Below are 19,336 nucleotides of genomic sequence, written 5' to 3' on the forward strand. Positions count from 1 at the left end.
ATTCAATACCAATCCCAAACCAAATTTTCGGGAATCCCAATTTTTGGGAATCCCGAAATAATTTCGGGATTTCGGGACAAATCGGGAATCCCGAAATGTTAAGAGTTAGTGTTCCTGTCTTATCACTGCAAAGCACATCCATACCTGCCATTTCCTCAATGGCAGTCCTCCTCTCCTCCTGCACCCTCTCGCCGAGCCTCTACTACCCTCTTTCCATCTTCAACCAAATCCCCAAACCCCAAATCCATCTGTGCAACAAGCTCCTGCGCGAGTTCTCACGATGCGCTGAGCCCGATAAGGCCCTTTTGGTGTATGAGAGGATGAGGATGGAGGATGTAAGGGTGGACAGGTTCAGCATTCCGCCGCTGCTGAAGGCGGTGGCCAGAGCTTCGGCTTTGAGTGAAGGGATGGAGATTCACGGTGTAGCTTGGAAGTTGGGTTTTCATTCGGACCCGTTTGTGGAGACCGGGTTGGTCAGAATGCATGCCGCTTGTGGGAGGATCATGGATGCACGGTTGGTGTTTGATAAAATGTCTCGCAGAGATGTGGTTGCCTGGAGTATTATGATTAATGGGTATGATTTGGTCTGATGTTTTCAGAGTGGCCATTTCGACACTGCATTCCTTTTGTTTGAAGAGATGAAGAACTCTAATGCGGAGCCAGATCCAGATGAGATGATACTTTCTGCCATTCTTTCAGCTTGTGGTCATGCTGGAAAGTTGGCTTATGGGAAAGCAATCCATGACTTCATTCGGTATGGGAATACCGAAAAAATGGAGATGTAATACCGAATCCCATACCGAAAATTTCGGTTTGGTTCGGGATGACATACCGAAATTTTCGGGAATTTTGGTTTGGGATTTTTTTGGTTTGGGATCGGGATTTTTTCGGTTTGGTTTGGGATTTTTGGGATTTTTTTCCAGCCCTACCCATGATACATGCATGTTGTACTCTTTTTCCTTCGACTAGGATTTTTCCTATCAAGGTTTTAACGAGGCAACATAAGCATACTTGACACTATATCAACAATCCAGGAAAAGTTGTACTCTTTTTCCTTAGTTATGGTTTTTTCCCACTGATTTTTCCAAGCAAGGTTTTAACGAGGCAACTCATGTTGATATGTGGGCATCCAAGGGGGAGTGTTGAAAATGCTGGTGGGTAGTGAATGCCCACAATACTTTGGCAGAAGTTTTCAATGCCCATGCAAAGTGAAATTGAATTTGTAAATGCATGGAGTTTGTATTGTCAAATGAAGTGTTGTAAACTTCAATGTGCAGTTAATGCATCAGTTTGGAGTTGCTATATAAATAGAGCACTTTGTATGTTTTCAAGAGATAGAAAAATATACAGACAGAAAGAAAGAAAGATCAATAACATCATCTATTCCTCTGTATTTATTTGTTATCCTCTTGTGCTATAGTTTCAGTGTGACAATTTACATCTGCCTCGCACCTATCATTAAAATGTTATCTCTCTAACTTTGACCTATTTATAACAAAAATTATACTTTAGAATATCACAGTACAATGAATCAAGATGCTCAAAACATGTGTTTCAGTATCGCGAAATAGTATCTTGTGGGTGAAAAGTGTATAGCTAGTTAATAATGCATGTACGGTATAAGAGTTCAACTCCTCTACTAGCTAGGGTGTGGATTGAAGAGCTGATAGGATCTGATAATCGGATCACGTGTTCATATAGATCCAGACACAAAAAAACCTTTTACCACACATTTTTTTATTTGTGATGCTAATCGTGACACACTGTTGGTTCCAACTCCCTCTCGCATTGTCCCTAGCCCCGTATGCCGTATAAAAGACCTTCTCTACGGATTGTGATACAAATTGGACTTTAAAAATCATGATTCATGTCTACGTCTATATACTGCTTTACACACCGCAGATGTTGAGGTAGAAAGCATGAGCTTGATGTATAATAATGAAACTAGGAGGGAACATAGTTTTCTGTACTTAATACATAAATTTATACTTAATAAGTTGACAAAGCTTATAAGTTCCCAAAATATAAATTAAATACAATTTAAGGGAACATGGTATTCGGGGGTTTACAAATGATTCAAATGTCAAACAATAAAATTCCAAACATGAAAAAAAAGTATAAAAGTAGCGGCATGGCCACTAGCCATGGCTAATATTTAAAATATTGATGTGTGTGGGAATATCAATGGATGTATCGCTATAGATATCGATTGTCTTCGACGAAGATTATGAAAATTTACAACGAGAAAAATTATCCAGATTTAGTTAAAATTAGAGAAAAAATTCTCAACAAAAAAATTCAAAAGTTCAACGCAATGGTTCCTGCAAAGTTTCTATAGTGTATCGGTGATATTCATTGATTTTTCAATATCATGCTTATACATAATGAAATTTTCATCTTACCCAATTTCCATATTGATCATTAATTTTTTAAATATTTCAACAAAAATATTGATAATTTCATGAATATTTTAAACAATACTCATAGCTTACCTTCCAATACTAGTGCAACCTTGTTAAAACTGTGATTTGTCTTTTGAAAAATAATATTGCAACTAGATTGACCCAAAGCATTCACATTTGTTATTTTCTTTGAGATGATTCAAATTTATTATTGTTTTTGTAACTTTATTATCTGTCTATATTCCAAAACTTTTCACTTTGTCCTCGAATCCTCATGTTTCTCGTTTAATACAATTATATATGGGCACATAATAAAATACGTGATATCTAAGTACCATATGTTTGTTGACACATGAGACTCTGGTTCTGAGAAACATCTAAATCTTTTGTTAAACACTTTATTTGAAGATTGTAACCATAAAAATAATTTATTGGATTTTCTTGGAAGGATCTTGGGGTGGAGAGATTTTTCAGTGTGTCAGAAATATAGTTCTGTATACCAAGTGTAATAATACAATTAGTTGAAAACTTGAAAAAAAAATTACCAACCAATTGTATTATCACTTAGTGTACCTAGCCATATTTTTTACACTGAAATGTTTTTATCGCTCTTAGAGAGAGGAAGGAATAAGTCAACCGTATTACGAGTTATGGTGTGTAGTTTGACTCACATAATCTCTCATTTATGAGAGCTAAGTTTTTCAAAAGAAGAAAAGTACTCAATTTATGTGACAATCATTTATCCTAGAGCCGAAAGCATCCCCAACACCGTTAGCAAATTATATAATCTAATTTGAATTTAAAAATACATATCTAAAAAGGGTAATTTCATTAGGGAACTTTTATTAGCACTCCAAAAATCTTATTTTACACTCCTCATAAGTGTAATTTTCTATCTAATTATAAAAAATTTGGAATGCAAAATGAGATTTTTTGAGTGCGAATAATAATTTCCCTTCTATTAACACCCCACAATCTTATGAAGACATCCCACACCTTAATTTTTTCACTTAAATTTCCTCCTTTACCCCTATTTAATTTAAGTTAGTTAACAAAGAGAAAACCCCAACCACCTAACTATTCCTTGCCCGTGGCAACACCTCATGCAAACATAGGCAAAAAAGCCCAACCAGTCGTAATTTCTCATCACAATAGCACAACTCTCTCTCTCTCTCTCTCTCTCTCTCTCTCTATTGCATTTGCATCTGATACTCTAGAAGAAATGTCTGGCTTTTTTTTATGTTTTTCTAGAGTGAGAGACAAAGAAGGGCTACGACGGGGTGGCTTGTGCAGGACGACAACTTCAACAACAAAGGTGATAAAGGTAAAGTAGTATCAGCGTTGGTGAGTCGAAGTGTTGGATTGTAACCAACGAAATGAGGGTTTCTGGCTGATGTTTATGGAGGTAATCAGATATACTTGGTTGTCGAATTGGGGCTGCCAGGCGTGCTTTTTTTTTTGTTTTTTGGAGTGGGAATGTGGGGTGGCTTCAGAAGAATGAGGGACAAAGCTGGAATTTTATAGAATTTTTTTTAATATGAGATGTTTTCATAAAATTGTGGGATGTGTATAAAATAACCCATCTAAAAACGAACAAATTCCAATTAAATAACTAAAATTCTATAAGTATACAGTATTAACTCTTAATTTAATTAGTTGTTGGGGTTGATCGGGATGATTGTGGAGCGGCAGAGAGGGCAAGAGTCAGAATTGGAGAGCCAATTTGCTACGCAAGTTTGGCAGTAGACATGGCCACAAGGGACTTGCTTAGCACCACCTTCTTCATGATAGGAATATCCGTCGCTATAAAATGAATTTATCATGAGTCAGGATTAAATGATGTCGGAAAAGACATTTTACAGTGACAAATAATAATTTTCAACAGGAAAAAGTCCTCGTCATAAATTTTTTTTGGAAATAATTTTTTTTTTTTTCCCCAACCAGCTATCGGAAATATTTCATTTCCCAGGCACGTTGCTCATCATTATTAATTATCTTTACGACAAAAATAAATTCTCAAAATAAAAAATTTATTTTACTTTTGACATGTCAATGTGAAATCATCTACCGCGTATGAACAAAGTTTCCTAGCAAGGAATAAAGGTGAAAATCATGCTCTGTGTTCAAGTTCATCTAATGTATATAAATATTGCATTATGCATGAATGGGTTCCTTCTATTCATGTTTATAGTTCTCAAATTTAGAAACAAGTTCTAAAGACAGGATATGACTTAGGCACTCATGTTTTCTCATTTTACACTTATTCCCTTTGTTTCTCTTCTTTGATTTCTTTTGACGATTTACTAAATTTAATGGCTAGAAAAAAAGAGAGTCTGAAAATCATTTTTCTTAAAAAGTTAGACGTTGTGCTTCAAATGCATATAAGAAATTAAGTGTTCGAATTAAGCAAATTTAGATTGGAATTTTTTTTTTTATTTTAGAGAAAGCCAACATCATATTGCATTCAAACGTGTCAATTTTTAATTTAGAGGTCGAATCCAATCCACCAATGCTATGAAATCAACCAGATTAGGGTCTTGGATTGGATTTGAACACATTTAGAAATAAGTGGTATAATCTACTTAAGTAATGTAAAAATAGTTTCAAAAAGTTGACTTGGTGTCCAATCCAGAGTACCAGATCCTCAACAATGACTGTGTTAATGAATTTACTCCAGAGAATCCATACCTATTACAAACAAACAAACAAAATCTCTATGCATTTATTTTGCAATCTAGGACTAGATATGATGATATATAGAAACAGGGTGCTAAGAACAATTGCTTAGAGGCGCATCCACTCACACGCACATCCTTTTGCATACCAACACAATCAGCCAATTCTGCTGTTTGGATTCTGCATAATCTGCACTTTTTCAGGAGTAAATACATGCCTTTATAACGTGTCATGTCCCCGATTTCTTTTCCTCCGTAAATAAATCACCTTCTCGATCGGCTTGTCATCAATGACACCGGAAAGAAAAATGTTACCAGAACAAGAGTTAGTAGTTGGTATTTCTACTTACAGTTTGACATTGAAAGATGATGATGACATCTGTTACCTGTGTTTTAAGTAGGGAGAGACCCCTGTACGACACCAACAGACTTGATAAGTTTCTCCATCAGCTCAAAGGTAGCAGCGCCAGGTAAATATGACATTTAACAACAGAGCATTTTTCTTTATATTACCATAAATATAATAATTAATTTTCAGGCTAGCATTTGAGCTTATATATTTTGATAAAACTCGAACATGTTTTTGTATAATTTGTGCAATTAACTGCACTGTTTTGTCATACAGCGTTGGAGCTAACAAACTGTGGATTGAGAGCAACGAGATGAGGGAGGCTTTCAAGTCCGAACACGTTGAAAGGTGATGAGATACTACCCCTTTACTTTTAATTCATAACTTTTATATATATATATATATATTTGTTTCTTCCTTTAAACTCAAAAGTCAATCATTTTCGCTGCTACGGCCAATTTTAGTTTGCCTCTTCAAATTATCATTTTTGCAGTCATGTTGAGATTCATGTCTTGTGCATGTTTTTTTATGTATTGTTAAACTTTTGTTTATGAATATTCAAAAGACAAGTAAAGTGTATTAGACTAGGGGTCGGTTTTGGGAGAGCCGGAATCACTTTTGGGAGAAGCTGTTTTTGCCAATTAGTGATTATAAACTTGTCCATGAATGCATGTTTGCAAGACCAAGAGTCAGTTCCAGCTGGTTAGGAGGGCGCATGAGACTCTCAAAGGAAAAATGGAAACCTACTTTCATCTTGTGCGACAAGCTGGACCTGCGCGCAGATGCTGCTCAGCCCCCAAATTAAAGGAAAATGATGAAGCAATGCAACAAGACATGAAGTCTACCTATATAAGTAGAGTGATTTAATTTAATGTTGGAATGAATAAGCAAGGTTGCTCTTGTCGTTGTTGTTGTTTTGTTTCTGAATTAAGGTTATCTTAATTGAGGGTATCCTAAACCTTGTATGCTGTTGTGGCAGAGAATGAAAATCACGAACTTCAAGTTTCTTGAAGTATTATTATTTCGATATCATCAATATTAATATTGACGACATATCTACATTCTAAACCTTGCATCCTAGTTATTTTCATAGACTCCATTAAAATGCAGTTAAGTTTATCGACGACATATCTATCATTCTATCAATTGTATCATCAATATTAATATCGATGATATATTGACTATTCATTTTTAAAATGTACACTTGCACAATTACGAGAGTGATTGCTTCTCTGTTGCACCTTTGAAGTATGCTCATTCAGTGGGTTCAATACTGACGATAGGTGGCTTAGCCACGATGCTTCCTGGCGGATTTGTATGGTGCCTCTCCTACTTACTCATTTTTTTTACACGAAAAAGGAAGATTGGTTGCCTGCATGAAGTCTAACCAGTTGAGGTTATGGTGGTCTTGGTCTGTTCACCTTTGGATGAAATAACACAAAGTACGCTTTTAAACTCTCGAGTTAGTAGGGTTTCCCATCCACCATGATTGGGTAGCTAATAAAAAATAAAATAATAATAATAATAATAATGATAATAAACAAGAAGAAGCAGCATATAGTAGTATAGTATTTATTATTTATTTCGCACCAAAGTAATAACATTTTGGCTTTTGCAATAAGTTCCCATCTAAGAGTCAACAACTCCTCGCTGAAAGAACTGTGAATCCTCATGCCCAAAGCCACAAACCCTAACCTAAACAAGGTTCTCCCATAACCACTTGAGCTGAGTTGAAGCCAACATTTTACACCATTATTAGTTACACACCATTATTAGTTACATTTACCTAACTCTAACACGTGGCAAGGTTAAAAAAGGCACCACGCTTTTGCAGGAGCTGAGCGTAAGTGCCTTTTTCCACCACCTTCCCCTCTCCAACAACTGAAATCATATCTAGGTTTTTGATGGTGTTGAGTCTGTGTGCTATCACAATTGTTGTCCTTCCAACCATAATGAGATCCAATGCTTCCTGCACAAGCTGCTCTGATTGCAGATCAAGTGCACTTGTTGCCTCATCTAGCAACAATATTGTTGGATTCCTAAGTATTGCTCTTGCAATTGCTATTCTTTGCTTTTGCCCTCCTGATAGCTGCACCCCTCTTTCGCCGCACTCAGTGACGTACCCGTCCTTCAGTGACCTGAATCCAATAAACAGACGAACACAGTGTTTTGGAATGATCAGGATGACAATCAAATGGCTAAATGATTTTCAATGATCTAAATCAACTAGATAAGCAAACACAATGTTTTGTGTGATGACAATCATATGGCTAAACGATTTTCGTTCAAGGAGCAATGCTGACAATGTGTATACTTACGAGATAAATTCGTGGGCATTGGCGGCTCTCGCAGCCTCTGCGACTTCATTTTCTGGCGCGTCAAGCTTCCCGAACATGATGTTGTCCCGGATGGTACCGGAGTATATCACCGGCTCTTGGCTAACAAGGGCCGTGTGCCTCCGGAACCATTGAATATCTAGTTCCCTTATGTCAACCCCATCCACCTTCACTGATCCCCTCCCTACATCATAAAATCTTTGTATCAAGCCAATCACAGTTGATTTTCCACACCCACTTGTCCCGACAAGTCCAAAGCTTGAGCCTGCCTTCACCTCCAAGCTAAATTGGCGCAGCACTAATGTCTCTGGCCTGCTAGGGTATGCAAAATCAACCTTCTTCAATTCAATCCTTCCAGTCACTTTCTCTAACTGGATCCAGTTTCCATTATTACTATCTCCATCCCCAACCTAAAAAAGATCAAAATTAATACAATTAGCCATAAGCTAAAAACCAACTTCAGTTTAGGGTTTAGGGTTTCGGTTGCTACTTACATCATGAAAGCCTGAAATTAGTGAATGTCGGTCAAGAATCTTAAACACGGATGCAACTGCAGTCGAACCCTTGGCCAAATCCGAAGTCATGCTTCCAGCTTCAGCTATAACTTTACCAGTGCTAACCAATATGAAAAATGTTTTGAACACATCCCCAGCTGATATTTGCCCTTTTTCTACCAATGTACCACCATACCAGAAGTCCAATGCCCATGACATAAATGTTAGGCATTGAGCTGATCCCATTCCAAGCCCAGCTAGCCATGCCTTCTTCCGTGCTTCTTTCCGTGGTTCCTCCTGAGCCTCATCGAACAATTGAAGTACTTTTCCCACGCTTCCGTATGATGTCACAATTCTGTGGTTATACACTGATTCGACTGCAATTTGAGTGCTGCGGTTTTGTGCTTTGATGAAGTTGGCTGATATGCTAGAGAGCAGGACTTTCTTAGTGTAAAAGCAAAGGATCGTGAGTGGTTGGACCGCGAACATAACGAGTGCTAGCTTCCATGCAACAACTAGCCCCATGATCATGGCTATTGTGACAGCTGAAGTGGTTTGGACTAATAAGGACACCCTGTCTGCCACGAGGGACTTAACCATGGAAGCCTCATTGCTCAATCTCGAACACAATGCCCCGCTCGAGTTCTGCTCCTCATCAAACCAAGCCGTTTCAAAGGTCAAGATCTTTTGAAGCATTCGTAATCGGATTCTTTTCGTGAGCTGCTCACCCATGTAAGCAAAATTGTAGTGTTGGAAGAGATTCAAAGTCATGGAAATTAAGGAAAGTGCACAGAAAGTCAAGGAGTATGTGCGAATTCGAGCACGCATTTCCTCGTGGCTTTGCACAAAGAAAGCTGATATCATTCCACCTATGGTTAAGGCATAGACAGGTTGAACTGAACCGAACGCTATGGCAGAGAGGCTTCCGATTAGGCCTTGCTTCCATTCCGGGGAATTTAAAGACAGAAGCCGGTAAAAGGAAGTCGGAGGATGTGACACAAGTTGTGGAGTCTCATTAGGTAATGGCGATTTTGCAAACGCTGATGCAGGGCTTGATCTTGCCTTGCTTAGCCGGCCAGCGCTGCTTCTAGTGACTGGAGACACCGAAATTCGTTCTTGCTCAACGTTGTCAAAACTACTGAGCTGCCTCTGCAGCTTTGCTAGATTTGCATAGTGCCCGTTTTGGCGGTTGATGAGGTCGTTGTGGGACCCTATTTCGTTGATGCAACCGCCACTCACCGCTGCAATTAGGTCTGCATTTCGGACTGTGGAAAGCATGTGTGCAACAACCTGATCATGGTCCAAAAAATGTGAGATGATGAAAGGTAATTAATGTACTAATTGAGGTAAATATCAAATCGATTCTCAATCAGCGTAACATTTATTTGATTAGTTACCATTGTGGTTCTTCCCATGGAGGCTTGATCAAGAGCATTTTGGACCAAAGCCTCTGATTCAGAGTCAAGAGCACTTGTTGCTTCATCAAGTAGTAGAATCGCAGGGTTCTTAATGATTGCTCTAGCAATGGCTATCCGCTGCTTTTGTCCACCAGATAAAAAAGCTCCTCTTTCTCCAATCTGTTGCATAAATTCCGCTATTTTAATCACAATTACGTCAAATCTGATAACGATGATGATTTTCTATTCAAAGCGATATCCAACTTTAATCTGATTTATACTATATGATCCCCAAAATCCTAGCTAACCTAAACTACAAGGAGAGAAATTCGAACTAGTTTTTCAGAGGGGTGCACATCCTATCTATGCATCTGATCATAATTGGAATAAATTTTGCTTAACATTAAATACCCTTTTCAGTTAGTACATATATTCACCTTGGTCTCGTACCCTTCTGGCAGTTGCCTTATGAAATTATGAGCATTGGCAGCCATAGCTGCAGCTGTGACTTCATCCATATTAGCATCAAGTTTACCAAACATAATATTTTCCTTTATCGATGTCCCAAACAATGCATGTTCTTGGCTCACAAGTCCCATCTTGGATCTTATCCAATTCAACTGAAGCGTCCTTATATCAACACCATCAACCCGAACAACGCCATCATCCGCGTCATAAAAGCGTTGCAGCAACGCGATTGCTGTGGATTTTCCACTTCCACTTGCACCTACAAGAGCAATGGTCTTCCCAGCTTCAACTTTGAGGTTGAAATCTTTGAGGACCATGGAATCGGGACGAGACGGATATGTGAACTTGACACCAATGAATTCTAGCTCGCCTCTAATGTTGTCTAGCACAACTCCTTTGGTGTCTTCACCATCAATCAAGGGTTTCCGGTCAATCCTGTCAAATATTCGGGTGGCGGCAACAGCAGCTTCTGTGAAGTACCTCAAATCCGGAAGTGCCATTCCCAGGGATCTGTTATCATGCATCAGGTTGTGTCAAAATATATCGAATGTATATATATTCACATCAGCAGAATGAAAATAGGATTTTAATTATAGTCAGAAAAACGTCCAAAGTAAATTGTGAAAGATTTTACACTTGTCGGCCAGAGCAGTGCGTCTGCCTTGCACCCAACAAGTTCAAGTTTCTCTCTCCGAATATACAGTTGTACATAAATTTCTCAAGATTGAATATACTAAAACAACTATAATTTCTTGCTAGCTTGTGATTTTCATTTAGTTAAGATATATATATTCTAATATAAATCCAGAAGACTAGATAGCTATCTACATGCTTTTCTCATACGTACTTTGTTCAATACACACCTTTCTAACATGAGCTAAGATCAATTAGTAGATTAACTAACCCAGCAGCAAGAACATCCAAAAAAACATGCGTGGAATTGGAACACGTTTTACCCTCCATATATTAAAAGATAAGGAAAACTAATGAAAATGGTTTGAAAACTTTGAGTTTTAACGAAAATGACAAAATAAAGGGTAAAATGAATAGTATCATGATTGACTTTTTAATGTAAAAATATGGATTTTCGTTAAAATAAACAATACTGTGAGTTTTTCATTACAATTCCCTAAAAGATACTATTAATTATTGGCGGGTTTGATACAATTTATACATGTTTCCATTGATTATACGTGTTTCCATTGATCAAAAGTGGGAATAATTAACTGAGCACTTCATTTATATTAATAAGGAAGAAAGGGTAAAGTTAAAATTAAAATGAAAACCCCACAAAAATTATGGTCTTCTTGATCTCAAAACATAAAATATAAAAAAATAAAATAAAAACATAATTGAGATAAGGTTCGATCAACATATTACATTTGACGTATGAATTATCAAAACATGAATGATATATTATGTGACAATCAAAATTTTCCAATCTGACACATAAGTACAGTGCATAATTGTATAGTGAAGAATTGGAGTATGGATTAAAAGAACCCCATAATACAATGAAGAATTGCAAATGTTACAGAGATCAAAATGAATAAATTGCACATTAAATAAGTAAACGAAATTAATTATTTGCACTTTTGTCAGAGTCGAGCTCAGTTTTCTCATTAAGCAGGTTGCAATATTATTAGTAAATATCTCCATAAATAATCATTAACATGCAATCTTAATTAAGCTAACCAAAAAGATACTAATTAAATACAAACTTTAGACACACAAAAAATATCATAAAATGCATGAGATGAGGGATCAAGAAACATACAGTCCACTCAACACGAAAGAGATGCCCGCCGCATAAATCCTCCCACCACTTTCACCTTTAAACATGACCAAATGGCTCCCATACCAAGCAAGAAATCCCCATATCGCAAAAGAAAGTCCTGTGCTTCCAACAGCCAACCCTTTTGCAACGCCTTGCTTTATCCCCAGCCTGCTTGTCCTCTCCAGTATAGCTGAATATCTGTCCACGATTCTCCTCTCGGCAGTGAACGAATAAACAGTTTTAATGGAGCTCAGTGCTTGCTCTATTATTGTGTTTGCTTCTCCGTACTCTTTGTACGATTTTTTAGACAAGTACATGAGGTACTTCCCATAGATCATTCCTGGAATGATTAGAAGAAGTAGTGTGGGGAATGCTACCAAGGCCAGTCTCCATGACAAGTAGGTGGAGAGGGCCAGGCCAGACACAAAAACGGAGGAGTGCATAACGAATGTTGGCACCTGATGATCGATCATCGAAAATGAGAAACAAATGAAACCATAAAATTTAAGGGAATTTTATTTTGCATAGCAAATATTGGCACTTGATGATCGAACACAAAAAATGAAAAACAAATTAAACCATAGAATGTGAGAAAAATATTGTTCACACTTACTGTTTGTCATTCTACTGTCTAAATTAAAAAGGAATTAGACCATAAAATTTAAGTGAAATGTTATTCACACTTCTAGTTTGTCATTCTACAACTCTTTATATTAGAAGAATGTTAGCTTTAGAGAGTAAAATATGATCCTTGTCAGTGAATAATAATTGCCCAATCTAATAACATAAATTTTGATTTTGATCAATTTGATGGTGATCATGAGTACAATTACCTTTTCACTCAGAACTTCTTGTATGAGAGAAGTGTCTTTTGATATAGTATTGATGACCTCCGAAGTAGTGGCTTCTTGTGAATCGAAAAACCCAACTTCCTGCCTTAGAACAGCTTCCAAGTACTTGTAACGAATCTTCAGCACCTGCCTCTCACTGGTTTTGCTCCAACAATAACCCTCTACAAAGTACCATTAATCACTTCAATTAGTATGGATTTTAATTATAAGTTATACCTCAAACTTTCAATTTCATAGGGTTTTGGATCAGTGTCCCAAATTTACAAAATATAAATGGTCGATCGGTGAGTCCATATGCTTTAGAGGTTTTAACTTTAAGCCATTAAATAGGGCCTTTAGGGCTGGTTTGGTATTGTTGTGCTTTGAAAAAAAACTACTTCTGCTGTGCTGTGAGAATAAGCCGCTGTGAAATAAAGCAGCAGAGTGTTTGGTAAATTTTTTTGTAAAAGTGCTTTTGAAAAAAAAAAAAAAAACAGTATTAGAGTGTTTGGTAAACTTTTATGTAAAACAGATGTGAAAAAAAAACCGGTTTTTCAAAACTAGGTTTTGCAGCTTCTTGTTTTTGGCTTTTTTTCATCCAAAACTGTGAAAAAAAGCTGAAGCTGAGTGTTTACCAAACACAAAAACAGCTCCCAGCTTTTTTTTATAGCAGCTTTTTTCAGAATCACCTCAGTACCAAACCAGGTCTTAGTTTTAGGGTTCCACAAAGATACTTCCTTTTTTTCATTCTCAAACCACGCCCTCCTCTCCCTTTTTTTCTCATAATTTATTGAGATGCCAAGTTACCACTTTTTGGTCAGATCGATGCTATTAGAAACATAACGAACTTGGTCAATCGCGGCTTCGCATCGATTGGAGTCCCTTTGTTCTTGGAAAGCAAAGCAAATGAGAAAAAAAAAAAAAAAAAATTAAAGAGAGGAAGTTTGAAATTACCCAAAAGAGCCACCAGCATTACTGCTAGTCCCAAGTATACAAAGTCTAAGCTGCACTGTTAACAAAAACACAGATACAATTAAAAGATGGAAAATGTGAGACGTTAGGAACTGAGTTTGTTGTTGAAAGAGGAAAATTAACCAAAAGCACTGAGAGCTAATATGATTGACTGAAAATTAGCAACTGACCTTTTCAACTTCGTCCATCCAATTAGTCCCATGACTGTTCTGCTGGGTCTGACCATATCCCAAATTGTTCATAAGACGGCTAACGAACACCAGCAAGCAATTAGTAGACATCCCATCTCCTATTGCTCCCACTGTACCCAGCACCATCAGCAACAGATCAACCCAATCAGCATATCTGAATATTTTCAATACTGAATTTCCTCCTTTGCTGCTCTCATCTCCTTTCTCTGCTACCATATTCTCATCATTCTTCTCAGGAGAGTTCATTTTACTCATTCTCAAAAATTAAAACTAGTGAAAATGATGCTGCAAATGGATTTGGAGGGCCTGAAAAGAAGAGCAGAAGGTTGATGCATAAAAGAGATGGTTTGCACCTACATGGTCTTTTTATATGCAAGCAAATTAAAGTGATTCTATAAAACAGCCTTATTAAAATAAAAATAAAAATTCATATGCTTTATTAACACAAAAGAAAAAAACTAACATATTTCTGACACGCTCTTAAATACGGATGAATCTTACATATTATAAAATGCATGTGGGTCTAAATGTGTTTGTAAATATGTCATGTAGCGTTAGCTTATAAATATTAAGATATATTGATTGTGTGGTGGCTGTACTTTCTCAACAGCATGAATGAAATGAATGAGACCAAAAAAAGCAGAGGTTAATTAACCCATTTTTGGACCAGTGCACTAGTACTGTTTAACAAAGTTGAGTGACCACGGCCCCATTGGCCATCTTTTAAATTTCATTGCCTATAGGTTAGTTTCATTAGTTTAGTTTACTTCGAAAGCATGTCGTTTATACCGTGCGCTTTTTTATCCGTCGCTATTAATTATTTGTTGTCTTGTCCTTATTGGATTGGCTGTGGCCACTTCATCGTGCGCAAGCCTTGCAAGTGCAGAAATAGCATCACACTAATATTTTAGGAACGGAAAGGGAGCAACCCAGTTTGACAACACACTCTATTTTCAAAGTGTAAGGTCTTGTTTGATACAGAAAATTAGATTAAAAAGAATAGAAGAATATTTATCTTCAAGATATGCTGAAGAAAAAACTGAAAAAAATTATATTTAACTTGGAAGTAGAACGACGCATCATGATAAAGAAAAGAAATCAACCGATAATCTTATAGAAGTAATAAAACTAATTTGTGAGAAAATGTGGGATTGTGGAGGTATCATTTTCTTCGCCCACCTTCTCGTACATATAATCTACTGATGATCGGTCTTTTATCATTATAAAAAACAAGAATCTCGTTCTTTTGGCCGTGATTAATAATTTATGGGCATTATACTTATATATATTTCATATAAGGGGTAGAAATTAAAAATCAAAAGTATATTCATAAGAACATGTTTTTATAACCTAACGACATAAGAATATTTATGTAAAAAATAATAGTAAAAAGATGAAACCACATAAAAAAATGCTCGATCGTCTTCAACAACGAGTCAAAAACATTCAACCCCTACAAAAGCCAACATTCCACACGTTTTTTATTTAAATCATAATATGCATGAGTGGATTAGGGTTAATTAACTTATTGTAATGTATTTTTCATAAGAATCACGTGCCTCAATTGAGATTGGATAAAGGTTAATTTTACGTCTGATCTAGGAGACATCCCATGATAAAAAAGTTTTTTTTTAGGTAATTAATTTTTGGGTAGTGCTATTCACACCCCTTTTATCTCTTACACACTCTTATTAATTTGTGTCTATTAATTTTCTTTAATTCGTTCGTTCTGACGGACCGAAAAAAATATTGCATTTTTTTCACTTCGTTCAAATAAGAGTTATACCTACACGAAATTTAAAATGAGTGTAAAATGTAGAATGAGTATATAAATAATATTACTTTCGATTTTTAGGGGATAACACTACTCTTAATTTTTATAGTATAATAGCCAAGCCAGGCCAAATTTGCTACAAAACAATATTTCATCATTCGTTGCTTTTCATGCAACCCTATGAATGTTTTTTCGATTTCGAAGTTTTTATTTATATATAGGAACGGATGTGACACTTTTTTTTGCTTTTATAAAAGTCGTTTTATAGTGTATTTTATAGTCCTGTACTATTTATTTTTACGTCTTTTCTCAAACCTCGGAGATATATTTAGTGGGTTCGTGAAAGGTCACTGTAAACATCGATCTGTGCAATTAATTCTAATTTTCATGTATTTAATCCAATCAATTGCAAACGTGACATTTCTAGCAGGCAAATTTTTTTTTTTTTTTTTCTTTTTTCTAGCAGGCAAGTTTGGTATAAAACCTAGGTGTTCTGGTTCTGCTTTTCTGGTTGCTTTGCTTAAACAACAAATATTTCATGTACTTGGTCTTCGTTGCATTAGACCAAAGAGGCGGCCAAGGTAATCAAGGCAATGACTATATTTTCTTTGAGAGATTATGAACCATAAACCCTAAAGCTTTAATAGAAAGTTAAGCATTATGTATACAAGTTCGTTGTTGAAGAAAATCAAATTCATCGATGTGGATAACTTATTCTGGTTACCTAAGAAGATCTCATCCTTAAGGTGAAGTGCTCTCTCATTAGGTCGAATTTTGATTCACAATTACTAAACACATTAACTTGATGGTGTAGATATGTATTTGAGTTATGAATCAGAATGTAAGTTGAAAACTCGTAAGCTTCTAAGTTACATTTTAACTTGAAATGGACTATATTTCACATCATCTTGATTAATATAATTTTTGAAAAACTTAAATAAATTACAGCGAAGACCCACGAATCTGAAAACTATACATATCAAAATTTAACCTAAACATGACAAAACTGGAAAATCATTGAAAAGTTTTTTTTTTTCAAAAGAAAAAAAGAAGAAGAAGTTTTTATTTATTTTAATGATTAAAAAAAAAAGATATATGTGCATGTCAAACATGCATATGTATGGATTTACATGGTATTGGATCTAGTGGCGGAGCCATATGGAGACCAGAAATGGCCTAGGCCTATCCTGAAATTTGATAATATATATGTATTGTTTCCTAATGTTTTCAATAAATACCTTATAGTACATTGGTAAGTGGTGTTTGAAGTTGCATGGGGGCCTATGTTTGAAAATCATTGATGTTAACAGCCTTCCGGTTTTTTCAAACTTAAACTCTTTTGTTTTACCATATAAAACAAGGTCCATAAACCTTATAATTAGCTTTCAAAATAATTAGCCTTCTGTTTTGAAAGGGAAATTCATTTAGAAGAAGATTCAATTATATTGAAAGGAAAATCTCATTGTATTAGTTTTGAGTTATGAATTTAAATTTTTGTTCGATCTTTTTTTTTTATTTATTAAAATTCGTAAACAAGTTATATTTTTATGATATAATCATCTAAATGCTAAAGTTTTCATAAAAAGTTTAATGGCCCATCACTCTTGTTTGATAAATTTTGGGGTGTGCTATCGACATCTATTTTTACTTCTCATACACTCATCAATTTTCGATCCTCAAATGGAATGAATTCAAAAAAATAAAAGTACAAAAATTAACAAAAGTGTGTGAAGGGTAAAAACGGATGTGTGAATAGAAGGCTCATGTCCGCCACTAATTGGATCAAACGTATGAATGTCGTAATCATCAAACCATCAACACCATAAACTAATAATCTACTGATGACAAGAAAAATGAAAATGTGTATATCTAGAAAAGAGGTTGGTCCTACGCTCTTTAATCTCAGTCCGCAAGTTTCTGTAGTCGGGACTGTCCAATTCACTATTTATGATTATACAGCAAAGTAAAAGTTGAAAAAGAAATGTTCGGTTGATAGCTTTTGATATTATATATATGTACATGCATATATATACTAGTCTTCATGCATTCGTTCACGCCTGTGCAAAAAATATTTTTTGAATCACGGCATGATACGCGCTACTTACACGTTTTAAATATATTTATATGCGTAAATTGACAAAAGAAAAGTCAAATATTTGAAGTAAATGAATAATTTGAGATCATGCTAGAAGAAACTCTTCATAAACCAATTAAAGCAGCTGAATTCACATAATAAAATCAGTCTCTATAGAATTTACATTAAGAATAAACAAAATAATATTTAATAAACAATTGATTGAATCACATTATTACTAACCTATTGTAAGGCTAAACTCATCTCCTTCTCTCTGAGTGTAGATAACATCGTTGATTTATAATAAAAAAAAAACCAATCATTTGATAATTAATTTAATCACATTATTATCTGTGTGTGAAAGACTTTTGACAACTTATTTAATCACATTGTTAACTGCATGCGAAAAACCTTTTGTATTATTTTCTCTCTTCCCACTTATATTTATATTATATTTTATGATAATCAAATTACCAAATTACCCCTGCATTATTTGATATATTATATTGGGATGCTTTTGGACTTTTTTTTATTGAGGGGCAATTTTGTCCTAATATTTTTGTCAAATGGCGTGACCCCAAATTTTTGTCGGCATGCGTGAGCCCTTGGCTGTAACATCTCACATCGCCTAGGGGAATGGATCATGTAAGCCTTATATGTATATTCCAATCTCTACCTAGCACGAGGTCTTTTGGGAGCTCACTGACTTTGGGTTCCGTAGGAACTCCGAAGTTAAGCGAGTTCGCACGAGAGCATTCCCAATATGGGTGACCCACTAGGAAGTTATGCTCATGTGAGCTTCCAAAAACAAAACCTTGAGGGTGTGGTCAGGGCCCAAAGCAGACAATATCGTGCTACGGTGGAGTCAAGCAGAGAATGTGGTGGGGGCCAGGGTCGGGATGTGACAATTTGGTATCAGAGCCAATCCCTAGCCAGAAGTGTGCCGACGAGGACGTCAAGCTCTTAAGGGGGGTAGATTGTTACATCCCACATCGCCCAAGGGAATGGATCGTGTAAGCCATATATATATATATATATATATATATATATATATATATATATATTCTCATTTCTACCTAGCACGAGCCCTTTTGAGAGCTCACTGGCTTCGGGTTCTGTAGGAACTCTGAAGTTAAGCGAGTTCGTGCGAGAGTAATCCCAGGATGGGTGACCCACTGAGAAGTTCTCGTGTGAGTTCCCATAAAACCGTGAGGGTGTGGTAAGGGCCCAAAGCGGATAATATCATGCTACGGTAGAGTCGAACCCGGAATGTGGTGAGGGCCGGGACCGGGATGTGACACCGACTTTCTATTTTATATATATATATATATATTATGTATATGTATATAGGAAATCTTTAATAGAAGGGATTCTTATTATTTTTTTTTATTTATAAAAAAATAAGGATTAATTGTGGGATCTACACTACATCGAATTTTAACGATTCGAATCGTCTATTTTTTAAGTTGCAACTCATAGATCATCCATGCAAAATATTAGCCAAATCAGAAATGTTTAAGACATCTAATTGGGTTCAAAGAAAATAACAAATACTTTGTTATATAAGAAACAATGAAATTTTATCTTGATAATTAAA

At 35.8% G+C, this 19,336-nt stretch overlaps 2 protein-coding genes across 2 annotated transcripts; one reads left to right on the plus strand and one right to left on the minus strand.

Annotated features, from left to right (window-relative positions):
• Positions 1-158: 158 nt before the first annotated feature.
• Positions 159-785, plus strand: LOC137746960 (pentatricopeptide repeat-containing protein At4g14820-like). Its single transcript, XM_068486962.1, has 2 exons — positions 159-473; positions 600-785. Exons 1-2 carry the CDS (start codon positions 159-161, stop codon positions 783-785), a joined length of 501 nt encoding a protein of 166 aa, XP_068343063.1.
• A 6,433-nt stretch (positions 786-7,218) lies between these two features.
• Positions 7,219-14,146, minus strand: LOC137746743 (putative ABC transporter B family member 8). The gene is made up of 9 exons (XM_068486754.1): positions 13,871-14,146; positions 13,683-13,737; positions 12,732-12,910; positions 11,899-12,356; positions 10,091-10,631; positions 9,654-9,833; positions 8,257-9,546; positions 7,745-8,172; positions 7,219-7,564 (listed from the first exon to the last, which is right to left on the minus strand). The coding sequence occupies exons 1-9, from the start codon at positions 14,144-14,146 to the stop codon at positions 7,219-7,221; spliced, it is 3,753 nt and encodes a 1,250-aa protein (XP_068342855.1).
• Positions 14,147-19,336: the final 5,190 nt, after the last annotated feature.

Source organism: Pyrus communis, chromosome 10 (genome assembly GCF_963583255.1).
Source record: "Pyrus communis chromosome 10, drPyrComm1.1, whole genome shotgun sequence".
Lineage (NCBI taxonomy): Eukaryota > Viridiplantae > Streptophyta > Magnoliopsida > Rosales > Rosaceae > Pyrus > Pyrus communis.

Excerpts from the sequence above, each read along its gene's own strand:
- LOC137746960 (XM_068486962.1), top strand. The coding sequence starts at position 159 with ATGGCAGTCCTCCTCTCCTCCTGCACCCTCTCGCCGAGCCTCTACTAC. Across the intron at positions 474-599 it reads CGTTTGTGGAGACCGGGTTG|AGTGGCCATTTCGACACTGC; the intron begins GTCAGAATGCAT and ends TGATGTTTTCAG.
- LOC137746743 (XM_068486754.1), bottom strand. The coding sequence starts at position 14,146 with ATGAGTAAAATGAACTCTCCTGAGAAGAATGATGAGAATATGGTAGCA. Across the intron at positions 13,738-13,870 it reads GGATGGACGAAGTTGAAAAG|TGCAGCTTAGACTTTGTATA; the intron begins GTCAGTTGCTAA and ends TTTTGTTAACAG. Across the intron at positions 10,632-11,898 it reads TCTTTCGTGTTGAGTGGACT|ATCCCTGGGAATGGCACTTC; the intron begins GTATGTTTCTTG and ends GCATGATAACAG.